The following is a 2,942-nucleotide window of genomic DNA, read 5'->3' as shown; positions in this document are numbered from 1 at the left end:
TTGATACTTTAATGGATCCTAACTTATCACCGAACCCCATTAAGATCTCGATATCCTTTACGGCTTTACCCGACATCACTTTATTTTACAAATAAATTAAAACATTTTGTTCATTCTTCTTCATGAATTAATGCATTTTTGTTTATATATTTTTGTTAATTATTAAAATCGAGAGGAGGCAGTTTTTAAACTTCCTTGCTTTTTTGTCGGTTTTGGAAGTGATCCATTTACTTGAATGATCTCTCTCACCCCACTATCTCACTCTATAAATACCAGCACCAACATCAACTTGCCCACTTCCTCATTCAGTTCTTGTTTTCTTCTATTGTATTGTATACCCCCTTTTGTTATTTTGAGATCCCAAAAAAATGGACAACTTTGGTACCAAAAATATGCAAAACCCACCCTTGAAATCTAACAAATGTTTGTTGGGAACACAAATTTTGTTTAGAATTTTGGCAACTGCATTCACATTGGCTGCCACTTTGATTATTCTCACCAGCAAACAGACTGTCACTGTATTTGGCATTGAAATGGATGCTCGCTATAATTATTCTTCAGCTTTTAAGTAAATAATATGAAAACCAAATCTTTGGGGTTTTCTTTTAAAGGTGTGAATTTTACTAGCAGTATCTTTTTTATTTTACTCATATTTTATTTGGGAATATTGCAGGTTCTTTGCATTTGCCAATATGATTGGATGTGCCTTCTCTGTTCTGTCCCTGTTTCTTGTCTCTGTTTTAGGCCATAAGGGACTTGACCCAAAGAACTACTTTTACATGCTCCTTCATGATTTGGTATGTCTTTCTTTTCCTTTTTTTTTTTTTTTTAAACAAAAAAAATTTCAGTCACTAATTCTATTCATTGTGTTCATTTGAAGTTGGTAGTCAGGAAAAGTTTCTCAATCAGTATTTTGCATTCATTGGAAGTTTGTAACGTCACTCAATATGCATTTAATGTCTTGCTCTCAATTGATTTCTTTCTTTTATTATGAGTCCTAAACGTAGGCGTCAGTTACAATGCACGTTTCTAGTTGTTGCGGGGAATATAAGTTTTGATAAAATTGTTGTGATAATTCCTTCATTGGTATAAATAGTGATACAGTATATGAATGTATGACCTGTTTCGTGGGATCTTACCTTTTTTAGCCAGACGACTAACAAAATTTTCACCTACCTTCGCCGTAACCATTTTGTAATCGTTATCGTTGTGTATTCAATATATAACAAGTATTTACTCACTATATAACATATGTATAATCAGGTATAATGTATACGCACAAATTATACACAAATCTATACAGTGATTATACTTACTAAATTTTGAAAAAAATAATGACTAGAATTAATTTTATTGTGAGCTTTGTTGGACAACTATGTAGTATAAAAATTGCCTTTTTCTTTTTTCCCCTTCTGTTGGGCTCTTTTGACCATCGACTCATATAAAATCTTTTAGAAGCCATACATTTTTATCCAAGAGTAAGTATACAACAACGCCTCAATTCCAAGCATGAGGTAGTTTATATGTAAATTCTCATGACTGTCTGTGTCACTTCATTTAATTGTGACATGTTGTTTACTATTACAAAATTTGAAGTTAGTGATGTGAATGATTTTTTGTTGTGAGGACAGATTGTGATGGCACTACTACTGGCTGGATGTGCAGCAGCAACCGCAATAGGATATGTGGGGAAATATGGAGAGATGCATTCTGGATGGATGCCCATTTGTGACCATGTTTCTAAATTCTGTCACAAAGTTACAACTAGTGTAATGCTTTCCTATTTTGCAGTGATCCTCTACCTCTGCCTCATTATAATCTCGGCAAATCAATCCAGGAAAGTCCAAGTTTAAACACTTCACAAGCAGAACCCAAAGAACTGATGGAGCAGATCGATTATATTTGATGTTGTACTGATTGTACACTGTAGTGTAGTTTGTTTTTGTTTTGTTGTTGGTGTAATCATCACTCGCTTCTAGTTGTTGCTACTCTGAATATATATAAAATTATATTATGCATTGTTTATGTTTTGTAGATACTTTGTACATTGTATATTTGTCCGAGAGTGAGGGGTGTGATAATTTGCTTGGATTCTCTGTCCTGTGACTAATTTTGGATGTTTTCCCCTGTTCCATTATCTATTTTAAATAACGGGGGTCTGGGACTTGGAAGTTGGACATATAACTGGTTATTGCTCCATTCAATTATTCCCTCCTTCCTATGGCATTTTTTTCTTTTTAATCTGTTCTGAAAAGACTGTCAAATTTTTTAAAATTAAAAATAATTTAATTTTAATTTTTCTTTTTACATTTAATAAAAAGATTTATGGCCATAAGTGCCCATTGATTTTCATTGTAACTCTCGTAACTTCTACTCATTATTCTCCCACGTTCTCACCAATTTAATACCTCATTAATCCACCTCTCATCCAATTTATAAGGATGAATTTCTACATCTATAAATTAGAAATTATCCTTACCTCGTGGGGTGTAGAGAAAAATATAGAGTGCATAAAAAGTGAGTTAAAAGAGAGTTTTATTTAGTTGAAGGAAGGTGTTCTTATTGTGGAACTTTGGACTCTTCAACTAGTCCGGAGTTGTTTGAGTCACACGACGTTGACGAGCAAGTCAGAGTTATATTGCTGGACCGGTGAAGATTATGCCGCAGTGAGCTTGAATCTCCTTAAAGAGAGTGAGATATCCGCGTCTCAGCCTGAAGAATATTTATTTACTTTGTTCTTCATTTTTTATTTTGTTTTTCAACTGTAATTTACCGGTCTATTAACCAACAACAATTAGAAGTGTAAAATAGATAATAAACAATTTGTGTGTTTGGTATCAACACTTTTTCTGTAAAATTAGTTGAGATGTCTTTGAATATATTTACAGAAAATTTAAATTTAAAAGTATTTTCATATAAATAAGACAAATAAAAAATATTAA

The 2,942-nt window shown here is 32.6% G+C and overlaps 1 protein-coding gene across 1 annotated transcript; it reads left to right on the top strand.

Moving 5' to 3' along the window:
• The first annotated feature begins 278 nt into the window (after positions 1 to 278).
• LOC132625974 (CASP-like protein 1F1) lies at positions 279 to 2,034 on the top strand. The gene is made up of 3 exons (XM_060340665.1): positions 279 to 568; positions 674 to 797; positions 1,632 to 2,034. The coding sequence occupies exons 1-3, from the start codon at positions 369 to 371 to the stop codon at positions 1,851 to 1,853; spliced, it is 546 nt and encodes a 181-aa protein (XP_060196648.1). The 5' UTR covers positions 279 to 368; the 3' UTR covers positions 1,854 to 2,034.
• The last annotated feature ends 908 nt before the right edge of the window (positions 2,035 to 2,942 follow it).

This window comes from Lycium barbarum, chromosome 1 (genome assembly GCF_019175385.1).
Source record: "Lycium barbarum isolate Lr01 chromosome 1, ASM1917538v2, whole genome shotgun sequence".
Lineage (NCBI taxonomy): Eukaryota > Viridiplantae > Streptophyta > Magnoliopsida > Solanales > Solanaceae > Lycium > Lycium barbarum.
The sequence above is the reverse complement of the archived record's forward strand: the minus strand, read 5'-3'. Positions and strand labels throughout refer to the sequence as shown.